We start from the raw sequence: 18,455 nt of genomic DNA, 5'->3' as shown, positions 1-18,455 counted from the left end.
ATATAGAGTCTGAACACGTTAACTGCGTCTATAATTGTGTATTCCTGTATTTTGTAAGTGAAATAGCAGCGTTTCGAATTTAAAAACGATCTCGATACCGATTTTCAGGCTTCAGGATGAAACGAATAGTTTTTTCTGATACGTTATGCAACCGAAAAGTCAATTATTTTTATATTCCGTGGGCTCGGATAGTTTACTACTTACCATTAAACCTTCTCGGATTAATCTACTGAAACTTAGGGCTTAGAAAAATTAATTTAATAATTCGAAAAGTATCTCTATTTAGTCGACCGAGATGTATTGCTCGGAAAAATTAACTTAAGGCTTCAGAAAATGTAAAGATATAATTGCGTGCACCTGGAGGCTCAAAAATATTCATTTAAAAATTCAGAAAGCATTATAAAATATTTTTTAAGTGAATCATACATAAGACTGGGTGATCACCGACTGGCGTAGTTAACTTTTGTCGATCTTCTTCGCCTGACATAGTAAAAATCCAATTTGAAATCGCAGTTTCTCGACTAAACTTTCATTTTTGTTGCAGCGATCAACTCTTATGGTTACGTGAAAGGAAAATAACGTGTAAATAGTATTGAACGTCCCCGCGAGAAGGGGTGAAGAGGAACAATTGCCTCCGACAGGATCGGGACAGGATCGGGACAACATTCTCGGCTCGTCGACTCGTCTGCATTATTTATAAAAAATCAGATTGTTGCTTTCCGTTGCCCCTCCTATTCCTCTCTCTATCTCTCTTTCTCTCTCTCTCTCTCTCTCTCTCTCTCTCTCTCTCTCTCTCATCCCTATCTGTCCACGATAATTTTTTCGTGTTTTTTACTTTTCTTACGAGAGAAAGAATGCCGACGAAGCAACAGGTTTGCTGGCTGTCGCAGCTACAATTATCGTTAGCCTTGTATTATTACGAGAACCATAGAGATACTTAGTGGTAGAACAATTTTCCAATAAATTATATCGAACCATCGATAAAACGGATATCAAATCGAGGAAAAAATCCACAATAAAATTTCACTTGTCTCCTGAAAATCCGACCGACGAATAATTGAACATTACCACACACTGCGAATCTTTATATTAATCTTAACACGAGATGGTAGCCTATTCTTATTTTGTATTTCCTTATTTAATCAATGAACTGTATGTATTTGATGTATTTATACCGAAAATGAGTAAGTCCGAATTGAAATGGTAAAAGTATTTAAATAATTGAAATATACTGCTCTATTTACACGACTCCCGTAACTTCAAATTAATACAATTTTCATTTCGCAAGTATAATCCGCAGTCTATACTCTATCTACAGGTGGTAGAAAATGGAGGAAAAATAGCAGAGTTTCTGACCAAGGTTTTTAAAAGAAATGTCTCCCTTATTCTAATGTTTGTAAAGCAATAATCGAAATTCGCCTAAAGATCCGCAGTGTGATTATCAAAACAATAACTTCGACGACAAAGCAAGAGTGTAAAAATGAATTTTCCTAGAAACGAATCGAACCGACTCGTTTTTATTAGTCTCCCCGGGCACGAGACGTGTACTTAATTAGAGTGACGCGAGAAATCGACTACGGTAATTGTACGTTCGTTTGCTGGCGTGTCGCGGATGATTTTCTTAATTGATTCTTGTCAACCTTGTCATTTGTCCGGAAACGTCGAGTTCACGCTGCGCGTCGTTCGCTGTACAAACTGAAATCTCAATTAAAAACGCCTTCGTCGAAACTGATTGAGAATGGGTCTTCAAGTTACTTGCGAATACCGTCATTTTATTGCACGCGAAACGACGCGAGGTCATCCTATTCTTCGTCTCTTTTTTGTTCACGCTAGCTCGGAAAAAAATTGTTGTACTCGCTCTCAGCGAGCTGTCTAAATATTTAAACTCTCTCGTGATCTTAGCGCAACAATCATGCACGAGATCATCAATCATCTTCCTCCTCGTTGTCGCAGAAAGTGTTACAGACGCTGTAGATCTCAACGCGTTCACCGCCACGCGAAAGTATCGTTCGTTCTCGTAAAATGAATTATCAATCATGTTATCATTTTTATCGTTAACAAAATTTGATTTGTGATCGTTGTTGAACAACTTTCAGTGGCAGCGAACGCGTCGATCGTTGCACGGACGTTAAAATCGTAGTTCTATTCTGTCTTAACAATCATGCTTAAATTAAGTTAAAGTATCTTTTCATATCTTCTTCTCTTAATTCTAATTGAGGAATTGCCTGGTTGCCTCGTGCAATTCCCTCGTTTCCCGCCTTTTTCCATCGAAAACATGGAACCCCGGATCACGTGATCATCCTGACTGCAGGGTGGTCGTTCAACAGGGACGATTAGGTCGACGGACGACCATAAAATCCTTATCGTCTCTTTCCGGAAGGATATCCGCATTTGTTGGAAGCTGAAAACAAATTACAATGATCGGTCCGGTATAAGGAAAATGTAAATACGATTAACTCTTTTGTAATGAAGATTTTCGCAACCGTTAAATTAGAACTGTGCTTAATAAAACAATGTTTCTTCTAACAAGTGTCGCGTATAGTTCTAATATTAAAAGACATTCACATAAAATTCCGAAATGGTTGAAACGTCCACTGGTTACGTGATCGGACAAAATGGCGGCTGCCGGAAGACTAAAATGCCGCGAATAATATTCGTCAATTTCACTGTGCAACACAAATTTCAAATTTTAATTATTCCGAAGACTCCCCACGACGAGAAGTAAACACAAATATTCAGCGGACAGAGAAATTATAATTTGTTGCACAGTGTGTTATTAAACAAGCCTGATAGTATAGCAACCGAGTACAAATTTTATTTAAAGTTGCAAAAGTGATTTTTAATCATTGATATTTGCCACAACTGCTGAACAGGAAATGCAAGAATTTTTAAATATTGATATATTGGAAGTACAGAGTGGGAACTTTATTTAAAGCTGAATAGATGGTTTTTGAAAATTGATGGTAATTTTTAGAGGGTTATTTTGATATGTTGGGTGGGTCCGGTGCTAGAACCGGATAATTTGAGAGTGGCATATTCAACGGGGGCCGTTTCCACTAATGAATTGACAATGTTGCATAAATCCAAGGCTGCGATGGCTGCGACAATGGCTCGCTGTCATTTGCAAGGCAATGCTCGTTCGTTCTTCGGAGGAACTTCGAACTTGGCTGCCACGGTTACGAGGCACCGTGGCCTGCAATGACGTGCCACGTGTTCCGTCGGATCATCGCGAAAAATTATACCCGATTACGTAATCGAATGATAATCCCAGCCCAGTGACCGGTCATAATTGCGGGGAACTTCCGCCATTCTGCACATGACGGAAGAGGGTTAAATGAACTCGTTCGAAACGATCAAAGTCCGCAAAAACTGCTTTGCAACTCTTCAAACGTCATCCGACAACGTGGAAAATTTATTTGCAACTATCAACGATTTTATACGTATTCCAGGCGACAACAATCGGAAAGAAAACTAATTTCCGGTAAACGACAAAATAATAATTTTGCATTCAAAGTAGAACTCGATTAATTTTGCATTCTGTACGTGATTCCCTAGATTTTTATAATCTACGGTTTCGTAAAATGTGAATGTTGGAGGTAAGCGTTAATGCGAAATTAATAATGGCAAATACCAGCAGTCGATGGTTTTGAATATTTTTTTGTTTTAAGGAGATGTTAATTGTCCTGTGTATTTCGTTCGGGTTATAAATGAGTGAATCGTGCAGCATAACGTTTATTTTATTCAACAAAGCACAGTGAAGACATTGTATTTGTTAAAGAGTGTGTACAAAAAACAATACGATACAAAAAATATCAGCGAAAAAAAAATCAAAAAATCCAGCGATCAGTGTTAGCATAAGCGCAGTAGACATCCGTTACAGAGTATTAAAATATATTAATGAGACGTACACGGAAAGATCAATGTTATTTGAAGATTAATGTTGAACGGATTAGTGTTGGTAGTTGGAATGAAGGCAAAGCTCATTTTTTCTTTTTTTGTGAAATAAAACGAGAGTCATTAGTGTTTTTAACGATTACAATTATCAACAGGCGACAGATAACACCAGTGCCGGGGTTTACCTTCGAACTCCTTCTCGTACCAGCAGAAGTACTCGCAAATACCTTCGCCAATTGGCACCTTTGGCAGGACCATTTCACCGCCCAAGTCGGTTGGCACAGATTTGGCACCCAGGTGCGAGATCAGAGCGTCGCGATCCGTCCCGTGGAAATGGAGCCTCTTTTGCGTTTTCTCCTGCAAGAAATCCGAAACGTGAGCGTTCACGAAACCGTCCCGTTTCGCAAGTTGACCATAGTTGCCACGGTGATGGAGTAATTACGCGCGAACCAATTAGCGTACCCGGATCAACACTTTCACCTGCGATCGCAGATGAACCGAGCGGAGAAAACCCGAGACAATGGGCCCGCTGTTAGAAATTGACATTTCTTTCGCAATGAAAAGAATGGCCCATTAAATACACGATTTAACAATTTCAACATTGTTCGATTATTTTCAAGTTTTGATAAAATTTTATTTGTACTTTTTTTGAGCACGGTACTGCCGAAAATAATGTGATGTTTCAATTAATAAATCGATAAAGTTGGCAACTGCAACGTAAAACGGCAAAGTAAAGGGAAGAAGCAAAGATGGCGACGGTAAAAATCGTTTGTTTTGCTGTTCGATGGAAACGACTGTCCAAAAGACTTACTAGAAGGAAAGGCTTGAAAACGGCGTAGACCATATTGAATATGAAAGGCTGATTCACTATGTGGATACCCTTTAGTCGACATGGCAGACATCTTTGCACCCAGTCTGTCAACATTGCCGCGAAAGTTGGCGTGAGTTGCGCTACGTGTCTCAACGACATGCCCTCCATGTTCAAAATCACGTGAACACCGGCGATCTAGAAGAAAAAATCACAGTTCAACGAAAAATCCTTCTGTGCTTCGAAACAAAAGATTATTAACGCAAGAAATTATCGACTTTATCGAGCTGAATGTTCATCGAAGCGAGCTGATCACCAATTAATTTTTGCTAGCTCCTACGAGGATTCCAAAATCTGATTTGTGTGGTAAATACCGATCCCTAACGTGTCGCCCACATTTAATCGTTTCCTGATATTGTTGTCAGTATAGTTAGGCTTACAATGGCTCGTAAACAAAGAGAAGAGAAACGTGAACAAAGTATACGGTGCAAACAAGCCGAGCAACACTCGCGTGCTAAACACTGCGATCAACACGCAACGACAAGATGGAGTCTGTGCAAAAGCAAACGCCGATGACTCCGCATAAGTTCGACGACAAGGTGCGCAATTGTTAGCTTAACAAGAGGTACATCAATTTTGCAGAATCCTGACACTCGGAGTGTTGAGCAAGCTGTGCACACTTCAAAAAAGTCAACGTATACTTCGCGAAATTTACATAGTCGAAAAATGATCTTGACAAAGTCTTGTCTCGCAACACGCTAAAATGCTCGAGAGAAAGAAATAAAATGTCCGCGCAACTTCTGCGTGTTGGGGCTAAAGCAAACAATGTTTATTTTACATAAAAATACACATTCCATCTGTTGCGATAACCAAGCTAGACCAAGAAGATTAACTGACTTTCCAACATCACGTTAAAATGATTCAAAGAGGGAAATAAAATGCCAAAGTAGACAAGTTCTATTTCAAAATACAATTTCACGGTGTAGTTGTTCAAAAAATATTCAATTAACCTCTTCCGCGTCCGTTTGAATTGTTTACATACCTGTGTCTTGGGTTCCGCCATAGCGGCGTCCAACGAAAGCATAACAGACCGGAAGATCTCATCGATGCTGATTTCTTTAGTGTTCCACTTCCTTCCAGCATTAATCAGCAACACTCTGCAACCGTTCGGTGTACGATCAGGCAGAGGAATTAGTATCTCCGCAGACAGAACCTTTTTCTCGTTGCTGGGCAGTAAATTGTCGCAGTGTCGTGGATGGTTGGCCCTGAACTTGTAGAACCTCTTCAACTATCGACGATGAAACATACAAATTAATTTCCCAATCAACCATACCGACATGATCGTGTGTAGCATACGTACGGTGACCAATATTTTCCCGGAGAAAATAATGTATAAGCAAACATTGTGATACTTTCGACACAAAAATGGACTTCTTTTTTTTTTAATGAATCAGCTTTGTGTTTGAAAATAAATCTAAAGATCGGAGCAGCGAAATGAAAGACTGTCTTTTTAAGTGATAAGAACTTATGGTCGAGGATTACCAGCTCGTAGGTGCTCTTCGGATACCACTTGCAAGGACGCAAGAACTTCTGGAAAAACTCGTCGTCTTCCGGTAGCGTGAGGTCCGGCTCGCCTGGAATCGAAAACACGAAGGTCAGAGGCCATCTTGATTCTTCTCGCTATACGCTTCCGTGTACGAAAGAAAATAGTAATTCATGGACGATCGTAACCGCAAATCATTACGGGCATCACGGAAATTATTGCCTCGGGCCTGTTACACCAGTCACGCCGATATCCAAATCTATTTAGAACTTTATGGCCACTAAAAGTCTTCGGGAGAGCGTTAAATGGCCGTTCGAACGCAATTTGTTTGTTCGACGAGTTGTTGTCAATGAATCGCAAGCGTTTTACACTCCTGGCAGAACTCTACTTGACCTCAGATCCGAGATACATCGCCGTAAAAGCGTTAATTGGTATAAATGCATTATTATGTACGGGTGTTTGTACAATTGCATAATAATAACACGCTTGAGAAATAACATTTACTTTAGAGTTTCTCCACCTGATAAAATCATCGATTTGAAAGCTCTCATAATACGACTGCGGATTTTTATGCAAAATGAAAATTGTTTGCATTAATTGCAACGTGCAGAAGTTATAATAATAATAATGCGCCAGGATTCTTAAATTCTTCCAATGTTTTTTTTCCGAACTAATATTAGTCGATTAAGTCTCAAAGATCAATTTTTATTTCGAAACCGACAACTTTACCAACAGAATCCACGATCAACAAATATTCGAGAATTTAGGAAATCCAAAAAAAAAAATGTTGTTATTGCGAGATATAGTCTATTTCATGCGGCGGATAATCCGATAGAACAAGAAATAATTCTCTTCGAAGAGAATAGCAATTTCAGGCAGTTGTCGAACGATCCCCGGGGGGCTCTCTCGACATTGATCACCGATCTATTTCTCTTGCCAGCAGCCCCGAGTGATCTCTCCAACGGTAGAAAGTACATAAATCGTTCGCAACCTGTTCATCGTTGAACCGTCACTCTTGGTTTCGAGTTCTACCGACGACGAGCAAGCCGGAACTTTCGTTTTCATCGAGCCGGCCCTCGAGGGAACATTATAGCAATCGTTGCCCGACATAATCGCGATCACGGTGAAAAACGGTGATCGATGAAAAATCCAGATTGTACTCGGACACTTTTACGGGACGATTTTTATCTCGATCGTTAAACGAACTTTGTTCTATCGGGGAAACCGATATCGTACTGTCCACGGTTTATTTTAAGACTGTCTCTCTCTTTTTGCTTGATACGTTTGATAAAAGTGTTCTATCGTCGGTTCGTTCTATTTGTCGTTCTCTTTTTTCTATTTATAATACTAAACTAACTTATTTATTAATACTCTGGTGTAGATGTATTAACCGTTTGCACTCGAAGATGTTCCAACTCAAAAAGTCAAGAGCCAGTGCGCTAGCATTGATTAAATTATTCGAAAAAAATTTGAATAAAGAAAAATTGAATGACAGAAATTGCAAAGGTAAAGAAATAGTGTAAATAAAAATTCGCAGGTTGGGTTGTTAGGGGATCGAGTTTCAGTTACCTTGTACCATCACCTTGATGTCCTTGAGAGCCTGCTGGACGACCTCGGGCGTCTCCCTGAGCTCCTTCTTGGCCTTCTCCCTGAAGAACTCGTCGTTGTCGTCGAAATCCGCCATCAGGACAAAGTCGTCGACCTTGAAACACGGCACGTCCCTGACACCGGTGATGGTCCCGCCGCCATCTTGGTCCCGTTGCCTCGACATCGTGGAACTGTCACTCCCCTTGCCTTTGCCGGGGCCCCCCTGTCTCACGGAGATCTGTCGGACATACATGGTCAACTTCCGGTTCCTCCTCGAGTGGCTGCGAACTATCCCGAACGAAAATCCCGCAGTCGGAGTGTCCCCGTTATGTGTGTGTGTGTTTTCCTACGTGACGTCTACGGTGTCCAAAACAGTGACGACACGAGCTATCGACACTTTGCGTCGCGTGGTGTTTTTGTTGCTGTTGTTGTTCTGTTGTTGTTGCTTGTGTCGTTCGAGCTAATCGGAGAGCCCTCTCGTGTGCTGTGCCCCACCTGACCGTATACACAAGGGTTCAAAGGTTAAACCGATGATCCAGTCGCCGGCTGCGCATAACAGGGCAAACAGGAAGTCGCGTTCTGCAAAGCGACGCCATCTTGTTTGAATCTGAAGTTGGTTTCACGTGGCTTTCTGAGTATACTGTGTGGTGCGCATTTTTTTTTTTTTTGAAACTATGATCGCCGATTTCGATTTCTTCTGGCAAGTTTCGACATTATTCGAGTTATTAATCAACATTTCCTAAATGAATTACAGCAGAATTGTTTATAGGAATACGTTGACGCAACAGCATCTTTTAATTCTCTGTATCTTTCTCCTGTATCGTATTTCATTTTTGTTACGAATGCACAAAACAATTTAAAAATTTTTTTTAAATACTGTCGTGCCATTTTCAACCCGTTAAAATTATTGATCAAAGAAAGAACTACATACGTGGCTCCTGTATCTTGTTAATGCAGACAATTTTTATTTTGAATAGAAATCCGCAGTCTGCTGATAATGCAAAGTCTGCAATCTGCGAATAATTTCGATAAGAAGTTAGCGTAATTGATATCAAACGAAGACCCGATAAGTATAACATTTATTTTTATTGAAGAAGATGGTAGAATTTTCTGTTGCCAAAAGAACATCGATAGTTTGGGGTAGACAAGGTTCACGATTTTTGAAAAATGGTAAATTTTCATAGGATGGAAAATTACCAGTGGGACATCGATGCGTTGCAGTGATTGGTTAAGCTAAGCATCCGATCATCGAAAAAGTATAGCTCTCAAACCACACCAAAACAAAAGTATTATTTACACAACGGTGCGCATTAGGGACACAGTAACGCTGGAACCAATCCCAAAAGTCCAAGTAGCCTAAAAGTGTAGTGATGAATTTGTGCGTGTGCGTGTCAGAACGTGTGCAGTTGGTGTCGTCGCAATAATAAATCACAACATTAATCTCATCCGCCAATTCCCACGATACGAAAACACACAATAAAAAAGGAATCACTATAAATTCCCAAAATGCACTCTCCTTCAAACATTTAAACGCCCACTTTCTTTTTCTGCGATGGCTGACGCAGACTCCAAAAATTCCCAGAAAAAGCTTCCAGGGAATCGGCCGGTATTAACAATGGTCCAAAATTATTCTACAGATACCGGGTGACTCAAAAGCAGCGATGAAACGCATTGACAAAATTCCCGAGATCGGAGATTAGGAAAAATGAGTCGATCAAAGTGCAGCCGCGTGCAAAGTACACACACTTTCTGCACTGTGCGTGTTGACGTTCCACGCACACAGATCCTAATCCAATGGCTGATAAGCCAATTGAACAGCGTTGATTAAACTCGTCCGTGCACGACTCTTATCGAATCTTCGCGTTTACGTCTAATTGACAAAAACGAGAATTAAAACATGCGTGTCCGCGTAAAGTCTATCTTCTCTGTAGTCGACGGAAACGTTTCGATTTGCGATCGATTTAATAGTCTATAATAGTCTATTACCGCTTAATTATCTCATCTATCGCTGGTGACTAATAGTGCTGCCAGAAATGAAGATTGACGGTTCAGAATTTCATAGTAGATATTCTTTTTATTCATTTGATCACGAATCATTTGTGTTATTTCAAAGTCTATACACTTCTTCGTCGACTATTTTTCTAAAGATGTGCAACGTTTTAACATTCAAAACAAATCTTCGAAACCTAGTTTTATATTAGGGTCACGAGCAACATGATCTAACAACGTAGAATCGCTTTAAAAAAATTGCATATTGCACTAGTGCGAGTACTTCGATTTTTGCGAGTTTCAAAATGCCGTAGAATCCGACCGGAAGCAGGTACAGCGATGACAAAAATACTGAAGAAATCTTCGAAACCTACTTTTATAATGGCGTCCCGACCAACATAATCTAACAACGTGGAATCGGTATTAAAAAATTGCATATTGCACTAGTACGACTGCTTCGATTTTTGCGAGTTTCAAAATGCCGTAGAATCCGACCGGAAGCAGATACAGCGATGACAAAAATACTGAAGAAATCTTCGAAACCTACTTTTATAATGGCGTCACGACCAACATGATCTAACAACGTGGAATCGCTTTAAAAAAATTGCATATTGCACTAGTGCGAGTGCTTCGATTTTTGCGAGTTTCAAAATGCCGTAAAATCCGACCGGAAGCAGGTACAGCGATGACAAAAATACTGAAGAAATCTTCGAAACCTACTTTTATAATGGCGTCACGACCAACATGATCTAACAACGTGGAATCGCTTTAAAAAAATTGCATATTGCACTAGTGCGAGTACTTCGATTTTTGCGAGTTTCAAAATGCCGTAGAATCCGACCGGAAGCAGGTACAGCGATGACAAAAATACTGAAGAAATCTTCGAAACCTACTTTTATAATGGCGTCCCGACCAACATAATCTAACAACGTGGAATCGGTATTAAAAAATTGCATATTGCACTAGTACGACTGCTTCGATTTTTGCGAGTTTCAAAATGCCGTAGAATCCGACCGGAAGCAGATACAGCGATGACAAAAATACTGAAGAAATCTTCGAAACCTACTTTTATAATGGCGTCACGACCAACATGATCTAACAACGTGGAATCGCTTTAAAAAAATTGCATATTGCACTAGTGCGAGTGCTTCGATTTTTGCGAGTTTCAAAATGCCGTAAAATCCGACCGGAAGCAGGTACAGCGATGACAAAAATACTGAAGAAATCTTCGAAACCTACTTTTATAATGGCGTCCCGACCAACATGATCTAACAACGTCGAATCGGTATTAAAAAATTGCATATTGTACTAGCGCGATATCCGTGAATATCAAATCTACAGTTCTCTGTCTGCGCTATGTCGCATGCTAACGAGTCAACCGAGTCCTTGATCTACTTGATTCTACTCGCATTTCCTGCAACAAAGAACGCGTGCAAAGATGCGTTCGGCTTATCAGTTCTTTGTCTCCCGTGGACCGAGGAGTTTTATCGCGTTTCCGATTCCGAAGCCTCGTGTTCGTTGACAAAGAATCGCACGAGAAAGTTCGTTCACTCTGTTTTCATTTCCACTCGCGAGCCTTGCGTCACCGGGCACGATTCGCTCTGAACCAACGTCGAGTTCGTATTCGCTCTCTATAGATAATATATTATGCAAAACAAAAATTAAATCGACCTTTCCTCCGTGTCTTAAAAATATCAAAGAGATGCAGAAAATTCGCATTCGCGTTCGTTTATTCGTTCGAAAAATTTTAGATGGTTTGAAATAGAGAGTTTCCGGATTAAAAAGACAGTCCTCTTGCATAAAGGACGCATCGCCACCGTACGTATAAGGCGATCGTAGAAAGGAATCGCACGGCAGACGTTGGAGATCGTCGTCAGGGACAAATCGCGGATGCGAGCGCGTTCCTACGGTTAAACTTTCGACCGATGTTCAGCCAGAATGATTCTGCATCGTTAGGGTCTCCATTCGAGGGAAGTTTCGTCCGTTAAAATGAAGTTCCGGCGCCGGGAAATTCGAACTTCGCGACCGCGAATAATTGCGATTCGAGGGATAATCGACAGAGGTTCGATTAGCAGGTTTCGAGGTATCCAAAGCTCTGAGCTAGAATGTGGGAACTTCGATCGAGAGATCGAAATCGATTTCCTGCGATCACTCGAAATTTGAACCCGACGTCTGAAAAATTACTAAGATATTTAAACTGTGAATTCAATTTGTTTCCTCTAAACCTGAAAAGATCGTCATCGTCATGCGTCATGCGTCATCGAACGTTGTTTAAGAGAAACATTCGACTTAGTTTCCAGCCTTAGGTTCAACTTACGCTTCATTAATCGATTATGTAACTTTGTAACTTCATACGACCTCTTATGTAAATTTACATCACCTACTTGACAATTTCTACGGATACATCAAACATGGAGAAGCGACATGTAAAAATATGGAAATATCGAAAGAACTTGGAAAAATGATTAAGGCAAAAAGAACATTTTTATCGTTCTGCTTTCATTCTTGCAACCATAGTTCAGCAATCGATATTCGTAACTAATTTCTGCAGTTATTATTTCGTAGCTTGTTAACACTGTCGTTCTTAAGAGTAACGATTCGATTAAAAAAAGAAAGCCCAATTTCTCCCGGACATTGAAATATTTTACTGCTGCTGTGAAGTATTATGACAGCTCCAGAATTCGTATTACACGCTCCAAAGAATTGTGGATTAACAGCAGACCCATTAGAGAAATCGATATACCCAGTTTTGAATTTTAAATTTCGCGATGGCTGGAAACACGAATGCAATTTAATCGAACGTCATCGAATAAATTCCCCCATTCGAGGAATTCCTCGATTCACGTTTCCGGCAAGGTTAACCAGAATTCGCACGGCACAAAGAGACAGCGAAATCACATAAAGCTGTTTCTCTTCTATAAAATAATTCGTCTCCCTTGCAAATAAAATAACAAACAATTATCAAGGTCGGTCAAGACATTCTTTACACAAGTCGCGTTTTTCCTTAATACTTTTCCTCGACACATGCTACCCGACGAATTAATTAGCTGTACTCCACAGTTCCGCAATTCGCACAAGAAAACTCCAATCAACCGGACAGCCTTATAATGAACTCACAAAAATGAAAAGGTCAGTCACCTGGAACGCTATGTGTCGTGAATGATTACAAAACTCCGCTATACTATACCGAAACCACAAATCCTCGAATGCTTCACTCCCACACAAACCAAAAAAAAAAAAAAAGAAAACAATATTCCCTACCTGGGGACACTCCCGATCCCTCAGGAACAACATCCAAGAAGTCCCAACATCGCAGCCACCGCTAAGCAACAACAACAACAATAACAACACGGTACCTGATCAGACTGGAACGAAAATCCTGAGTTCTTGCAGACCTTGTCGCAGTAACTATGGCACAGAAACAGACCTCTGGGATCGCGGAGGTCTCTTCCGATTGGTCTGACCTCGATGAGGTCGCGGACGATGATGTTGATCTCACGAAATCCCGCTGGCACGATCCAAGGATGTCATTTCACGGTTCGAGCACGAGGGAATTCTCGATCAGGATGCCAGGCAGGACGAGGTTGAAGTGGAAGACGGAGAGAGCAAGATTGCGACAGAAGAAGAAGAAGAAGAAGAAGAAGAAACAGGTTGTTGCTCGCCGAGGAAGGATGACCCAGCGTGGCCAAGACACCGGAGAAGACTGCCTCGTGCAAACGCCTCGCTGTCAGAAATCGGCTGGAAAGCGACCGGCCGTTACTCCCACCTTTCCCCGGTACTGCCAACTTGCTCGTGACAGTGAGAAAAAGAAGACAAAGGTTAACAGACCGCGAACATCCACGGTCGCCATGAAATTTTCATCGAGGGCCCCCAGTGTCAAATGTCGAACGATGCGACGCCAACGCGTTTCCTTCCGTTGCTTCGCATTGTCATGACCCCCCATACCGTCTCGTCCCCCCTCGCTACCTCGCATCTAACGGTTCCGCGACGATGCCTCGCGGGAATCAGGTTTTCCTTTTCCTATATTTTTTTCTCCTCTCAACGCGCGATTCGCTTCCGCCACGCGATGCACTGTTGCTCGGCTGCTCGGGATCGAGGACGGACAGCCGCCATCTTGTTGAGAATTCTGCTTCCGGTAGTGTTTTCGATTTTCTAGACGAATTTGGTTGGTCTCTCTCGTCGGTTTTGGGTTCTAGATTGCTGGATTGTTTTTCGATTGTCAGGTCCTGGTGACCGAATATTTCGAGTTAATTCGTTGATCGAGTTTGAGCATCTAGGAAGCCATTTTGCTTGTAGTTTTACGGTTGTTTTACGGTTACAGCGACTAACACTTCTTTGTCGTTTGTAATTTCATAGAATGAAAAGGACCGAATAATTTCGCAACAAGTTGTCACTACCGACTTGAATGTACCAGAACATAATAGAATATATTTGAATTTGCTCGAATATAGTCGAATATGCCAGAATATACTTGAATATAACAGAATATAATAGAATATACCAGAATATAATAGAATGTACCAGAACATAATGGAATATATTTTAATATGCTAGAATATAGTCGAATATACCAGAATATACTTGAACATACCAGAATATAATAGAATATACCAGAATATAATAGAATGTACCGGAACATAATGGAATATATTTTAATATGCTAGAATATAGTAGAATATGCCAGAATATACCAGAATATACTAGAATATACCAGAATATACCGCAATATACCAGAATATAATAGAATATACCAGAATATACTAGAATACACAAGAATATACCAGAATATAATACAATATACTAGAATATACCGGAATATACTAGAATACACCAGAATATCATAGAATATACCAGAATATACTAGAATACACAAGAATATACCAGAATATAATACAATATACTAGAATATACCGGAATATACTAGAATACACCAGAATATAATAGAATATACCAGAACATAATGGAATATATTTGTATATGCTAGAATATAGTAGAATATAACAGAATAGACCAGAATATACCAGAATATACTAATATATCCCAAAATATACGAGAATATAATATGATAGTATATACTAGAATATAGAAGACTATCGCTGAATATACCAGAATATACCAGAATATACCGGAATATACCAGAATATAATAGAATGTACCAGAACATAATGGAACATATTTGAATATGCTAGAATATAGTAGAATATAGTAGAATATACCAGAATATACTAGAATACACTAATATATCCCAAAATATACGAGAATATAATAGTATATACTAAAATATAGAAGACTATCGCAGAATATACCAGAATATACCAGAATATACCGGAATATACCAGAATATAATACAATATACTAGAATATACCGGAATATACTAGAATATACCGGAATATACTAGAATATACCAGAATATACTTTAACATACCAGAATACACTACGTTAACTCTAAAAATCCTTGTATCAACAAGATACCAAAAATATAAGAAATTAAATATCAAAAATCGCCGGTAAGTTTCAACAACATACTTGTTCGGTAGAACCTGTTCGAAATTTTCCTCGCGACTCTGTCTGGTCGTTAGGGTACACGGGGTCAATGTTCCTTTGTTGTCGAGAAACGGTTTCGTCGGAACGGTTCGATCGAACGCGGCGATAAACTCGTACGAATATTTTGATAAAGTGATCCGCAAGGTGAAATGGATTGGCGCTTTTTCGCGAAAACTTTGTCGGTGACGCGGCGAAGCTCGGGGACAAAGTTGAACAAAAAAAAAAAAAAAGAACCGGGGGAGTGAAAAAATGGTGCTATTAAACGCGGACGAGTGAGAGAGATCGCGCGAGGTCGCAAGTTCGGGCGGGAGAGTAAAAAGTCCAGCGGGAAAACGGCGAAAAACCGGGAGAACTGTCGGGAAAAGCGGAAAGTTTCGACGCGGTGAAAAAAACTCGAGCCGACACCGACAGCCTTCCAGAACACCGTGGGATCGAGGACGACGGGCAATATAAATTACGAAATCGTCAGAGCACGTCTCCCGGAGTTTGCATAACGAGCAAACGTTCTCAGACCTCTGAGAGAGCGAGCCCGACGCGACTGGCCAACCTGATTCGTAATGACAGTCCGAAACCAGGCCATGACACACGACACAACAGAGAAATTTCTATTGCGTCATGCTTTCGCGTCATTCTCGATCGTGGCCAAATTAACGAGTCCGAGCTGCTTTAAATACGATGCGAAAGCACGATCGGAAATAAACATGAAATTGTACAACGCGTGGAAACCGCGTTCTAGCATCCAATACACAGAATCTGGAGTGCCTAAATTTAATACTTAACAGCCTCGGGATTTCGCTGTCGGCTACTGCAATTTTTATAAGTCGAGAGTGCTTGCGAATTTATTTTTCACTCCTTTATTGGCTCGATTGAAAATAGCGGAACCAGCATCGAGTTTGTAAACGTGTTTTGCGAATGAACGCATAGCGTCGACCGAGTTTACTTCCGTTTCACGAATTTTGGGAATTTCACTGGTATTGGAAAGGTCGTCTTACATTGTAAATCGGTCGCTCACGCGAAAGCACCGCTTACTATAGTTCCAAATGTGGACACACGCGTCGCGTAATCCGAGGAAACTGCGTTGTTGCACAGCTTTTCCCGGCGAGTAAACAATTACGACGGGATCACGATTGCGAAAGACGCGAGGAGAGAAAGCGTTCGCCGAGTGTTTGCACTGGGGACCGTGAAAGTTGAAGAGTTTCAAGTCCTGTACGGTTATGGTCAATTCTGCCCTTGGACAATTGGTAGATACTAATCGCAGCTGTCCGAAAGCGTTAATGTTTCCGCTCATTTACTGTACTACTTTGCTGGCAGAAAATGAATAATTGTCTGCCTTCCGTAATTTCATTTCGCGGGAACATGATTTTATTTTTGACCGCAGATCGAAGAGCGAAACAAGTTATTTCGGTGTTTTTTTTTTTTTTAACTTTTGATAAATGCATTGTCGACAGAAAGCAATCGCTCGTTAAATTGAATATACCGTCGATTTTTACTTTTACTCGACATTGTAGAAAATTGAAATTGCCATACGAATGGCGGACAATAAAACATCGTTGCAATTTGTTTTTTATGTATTATTCGCACGGATTCGTTAGCATTTTCTGTGCCAGCGGAGTCCAATGACGTACAGATGACAAATCGTGGATCGTCACGCACGCGACGACAGGTAGCAGTCATGAAAATAACATACATACGCCGACACGCTCTGGAATATCGATATAAATCGCTGACGCGGTTGCTCGGGTTGTGAAATTTCACCAAGGGACCAATTTCACAGCGGTTTTATCTTCCGTCGTTAATCCACCGGTATACGTTTTAATTAGAATTCCATTGTCCCACGGAATTTCCTGTTTTCCGTAGTTTCACCGTTCCCTCTCGTCGCTCTCCAATACTTTCTTCACTGTTCTGCCAAAGTCTCTTCGTATTCGATGCCCCTACTCGTCCGCCATCTTCTATCATTCACAGCCGCCTCGTCCATTTTGTTTCAGTCGTTACGCCCCGAACAAAATTCTTTCATCTCATATTTTTTCCATCGGCTGTACCGTAACTTGACAACGTCGTTCACACGAGGTTCATTACCGATCATTCCTGATTAATATTCAGGGTGATTCGCCGGACATTGTCGATTACGATTACGATCGACTCGTAATTACGTTATTATTATAATTCGCAGCGAGAAATGTTTGGACGGAGGTAAAATGTTTTCAGGAGATCTCTAATGGTCGATTGGGGTTTTTGTTTTGTTGGTGGTGGACGCGTGAAGGACACGTGAAGGTCAGTATGAGTTCGAGTAAATTCAATGAAAATACTAAATTTCCAATTTCCACAGATTGAGAGATTCAGTCGAATAACTAAATCGGTTGCACTTGCTTACTCTGTTTGCAAGATCAGAGAATCTGATCAAAATAACTTTGTTAATTTCAAAATTGCTTAAGAATTTTGAAGTTTGTTAACAATTATAGCAACTATTGCAGAAAGAAGGAAAAGTTAAGGGTGAGAAAGGAAAGTTGCAATGTTAATGATGTAACAAACTTAGGCGAATAATTGTGTAATTAAGAATTTTGAATTTCAAAATTGCTAGCATCCGGAAATGCTGAAATAAAGAGGACAGTTGCGTTAATAACATTCACAAGACCTAAGAAAATTATGAATTCAAACTGTGCAATCCCACGCCCCGATTAAGTCTCCGAGAGTCATTGTTTCGAAAATGCAAACATTTCTTTGCATTTACGTTCTGCATCCCAACGTTCTTCCTACGAAATGAAATTACAGGGCCGGCTTTTTCAATGTAAAATTGGTCGTTAATGAGTTCATTAAAAATCATCATACAACGTTGGTCTGTTTAACCTTTCGGCTAACGCGTATGTGCACTTCCTGCACGCAGATCGGTTTTGCGCAAATAAAGCAAGTAAAACCCCCTCTAGCAGTTTCGGGCCTTATGGGTATTCTTTTAGTCTTGTTTCGTCTTTCTTGTTATAATTTATCCACAATTAAACGCTAAGGGTGTATCAGCTTCCAACGAGGACATAGTTGAGATGTTTCTTCGTGATCTAAACTGTCTAATGCATTTATTAACGCTCTTACCGGAATAG

General features: G+C 40.4%; 2 protein-coding genes and 1 long non-coding RNA gene across 7 annotated transcripts in view; 2 read left to right on the top strand and 1 right to left on the bottom strand.

Moving 5' to 3' along the window:
- Positions 1-997, top strand: part of LOC143356124 (alpha-tocopherol transfer protein-like) — a 30,232-nt gene extending 29,235 nt beyond the window's left edge. For all 4 annotated transcript variants that reach the window (XM_076791559.1, XM_076791560.1, XM_076791558.1 and 1 more), the window contains exon 5: positions 545-997. In XM_076791559.1, the coding sequence (XP_076647674.1) occupies positions 545-579 (35 nt within the window). In that variant the 3' untranslated portion in view covers positions 580-997. The remainder of the gene's footprint in view (positions 1-544) is intronic.
- On the bottom strand, positions 747-13,353 carry LOC143356122 (alpha-tocopherol transfer protein). Of its 2 annotated transcripts, XM_076791555.1 has the most exons (7): positions 13,178-13,353; positions 7,815-8,327; positions 6,245-6,336; positions 5,745-5,990; positions 4,706-4,900; positions 4,080-4,251; positions 747-2,401 (listed from the first exon to the last, which is right to left on the bottom strand). In XM_076791555.1, exons 2-7 carry the CDS (start codon positions 8,083-8,085, stop codon positions 2,361-2,363), a joined length of 1,017 nt encoding a protein of 338 aa, XP_076647670.1. In that variant the 5' UTR covers positions 8,086-8,327; positions 13,178-13,353; the 3' UTR covers positions 747-2,360. The 2 variants fall into 2 exon arrangements, with proteins under 2 accessions (XP_076647670.1, XP_076647671.1); XM_076791556.1 differs by lacking the exon at positions 13,178-13,353 and having other exon boundaries at positions 7,815-8,053.
- On the top strand, positions 2,432-4,025 carry LOC143356126 (uncharacterized). Its single transcript, XR_013082617.1, has 2 exons — positions 2,432-2,668; positions 2,747-4,025. It is a non-coding gene; the product is annotated as an uncharacterized LOC143356126 (long non-coding RNA).
- Positions 13,354-18,455: the final 5,102 nt, after the last annotated feature.

This window comes from Halictus rubicundus, chromosome 8 (genome assembly GCF_050948215.1).
Source record: "Halictus rubicundus isolate RS-2024b chromosome 8, iyHalRubi1_principal, whole genome shotgun sequence".
Lineage (NCBI taxonomy): Eukaryota > Metazoa > Arthropoda > Insecta > Hymenoptera > Halictidae > Halictus > Halictus rubicundus.
The sequence above is the reverse complement of the archived record's forward strand: the minus strand, read 5'-3'. Positions and strand labels throughout refer to the sequence as shown.